Genomic DNA, 2,000 nt, shown 5'->3' with positions numbered 1-2,000 from the left:
TATCACTATCCTTAGATAACGTGGAGTAGTGCTGGCAGCCTTTTTCTCTCCACAGGTAACATGACAAAATTCGGTCAATCCATACTTTCCTCGGTGATCCTAACGCCAACTGTAACCCGCGAGTGGTTCAATCAAGTCAGCTCTACCTTCGGGCTCAGGCAATCTGTCGGCATGCCTTGGGAGATTTACTCCATGCTGCTGCGCCTCGCAGGAGGGTCGAACCTAACCCGCCGTGTCGACCTCTACACCAAGAGCGGCGGCATAGGCGCTCGCACCGCCTACATCGTTTTTTCGCTTGATTGCGACTTCGGATACCTGCTTTTCATGGTCTCTATGAATCCTGCCAGCGGTGAACTCGGGAGACAGCTCCTCGAAACGGTCGCCCAAGCTATAGTCCCTGCCCTTGAGCAAGCCGAAAGACAAAATGGGGCTCGCAGGTTTACAGGGAGCTACAAGGATGCAGAGACGGATATGGTCCTTAACATAGTCTTTGCCGACGAGGTGCCTGGCCTGCATATGTTAATTGGACTACTGGAGATCTTGACGTCCTGCAACCGTTTGCCTCCTTGAGAGATGGATTCAGGATTAAGGGGCGACTGACAGTCTACCCCACGGGTATATCTTCGGACAAGAGATTACCTTTCCATAGCGTGTTCGAGAGAGCAAGTCTTGTCATGGATACTCTCGCTCGAGATCCAGTGTTTCTGCAGGGTCGTACAGCTTAGGGAGCAGCTGATGCGCTTAAGTACGGGAGTGTACCCCGAGAGGGCTTAGAATCCCTCGTAGGAGATCATAGGGAGGCCGAGGAATTGATATAAGGGCGTTAATGCTAGTTCTTATTGGAGAGTCTAATGACAGCTATAGGTGACAATAGTACCGAGTTCGAGAGCTTACACTGGGACTGAGTAGTCTGAGACGAGAAGAACTTTTAATTCAAAGAACTTATTAGTATGAGGCTAGAGTAATAGAATCTTCTAGAAAGGTTATAGGTGATTGAAGCTAACGTGCTCCTCAGACTACGTTATAAAGCGCCTGCTAACTGGCTGTATTATAGCAGTCCCTTCATTCACCGGTCGCTGGGTCGCTAGTTCACAGCTGTCCTGCTTCCTTAGTTGTTATACTATTGTACGTTGATTGCTCTAGAAGGAGAGGCAGGTCCATCTCTATTCGATAACCCTTTACGCTAGGTCAAACCTTGCCAGTATATTTGATACAAGCCTGGATAGCATTCCCTAGTTCCTTCGGAGCGCTCAAGAAGGGAGAATGGCTTGTGAGCAGGCTAATAGTGAAGCTGCCCTCAGGAAACTGAGAAGCCATAGCTTGCTGGACCTCAAAAGGCAGTGTCGAATCCTCCTGAGTGAATATGTAGCTAACGTTGAAACCTTGGTTCCATGGCTCAAACTCGCATTTCCCGTGCATGATCTCTTGCGCCACTGGTAGAAGTGTGGCGGCCACCTTTGCGGCAAGCCCTGGTTCAACGTCGTGGTAAAACATCTCAATCGGGTTCTTTGGCGTTACGAAGCCGTTCTAGAGAGCCTTGTTAGGACAGACATTCATCGAAGGGTGGGTTCGTCTTCTCAAATAACCTTTATATCCCACCAGTCAAAAGGCGTTCCGCCGAGCCCTTCGAGCAACGAGGTTCCAGCAGGTATACAAGATGACGCCAGGTAAATGATTTTCAGGACTCCACCTTGTTCGCCGCGCTTCACTCTATCTCTTTTGTTCAGCCCCTCCAGTGCATTCGATCCGGGGATACCACCATATGAGTGCGTGACTACGGCCACATCCTTCCCTTCGCTGATCAGTTTTTGAAGCTCCTCACGGATTGCTGCAGAGTCTTCTGGAACACCAACAGTAGCATGGCTGCTGCCGACGCTCGGTAGATGAACAGCTGATGTGGGATACCCCAGGGTTAACATGACCTCGCGAATTAACGTAAAGGCTTCGATGCCATGCCAGGCGCCTGGAACGAATAGAATAGTTGGAAAGGACATAATGCC

The 2,000-nt window shown here is 50.0% G+C and overlaps 1 protein-coding gene across 1 annotated transcript; it reads right to left on the bottom strand.

Annotated features, from left to right (window-relative positions):
- Positions 1 to 222: 222 nt before the first annotated feature.
- Positions 223 to 1,494, bottom strand: VDBG_05081 (predicted protein; the record flags this gene model as incomplete). The annotated part of the gene is made up of 3 exons (XM_003005429.1): positions 223 to 449; positions 895 to 925; positions 1,195 to 1,494. 3 exons carry the CDS (start codon positions 1,492 to 1,494, stop codon positions 223 to 225), a joined length of 558 nt encoding a protein of 185 aa, XP_003005475.1.
- Positions 1,495 to 2,000: the final 506 nt, after the last annotated feature.

Source organism: Verticillium alfalfae, genomic scaffold (genome assembly GCF_000150825.1).
Source record: "Verticillium alfalfae VaMs.102 supercont1.5 genomic scaffold, whole genome shotgun sequence".
Lineage (NCBI taxonomy): Eukaryota > Fungi > Ascomycota > Sordariomycetes > Glomerellales > Plectosphaerellaceae > Verticillium > Verticillium alfalfae.
The sequence above is the reverse complement of the archived record's forward strand: the minus strand, read 5'-3'. Positions and strand labels throughout refer to the sequence as shown.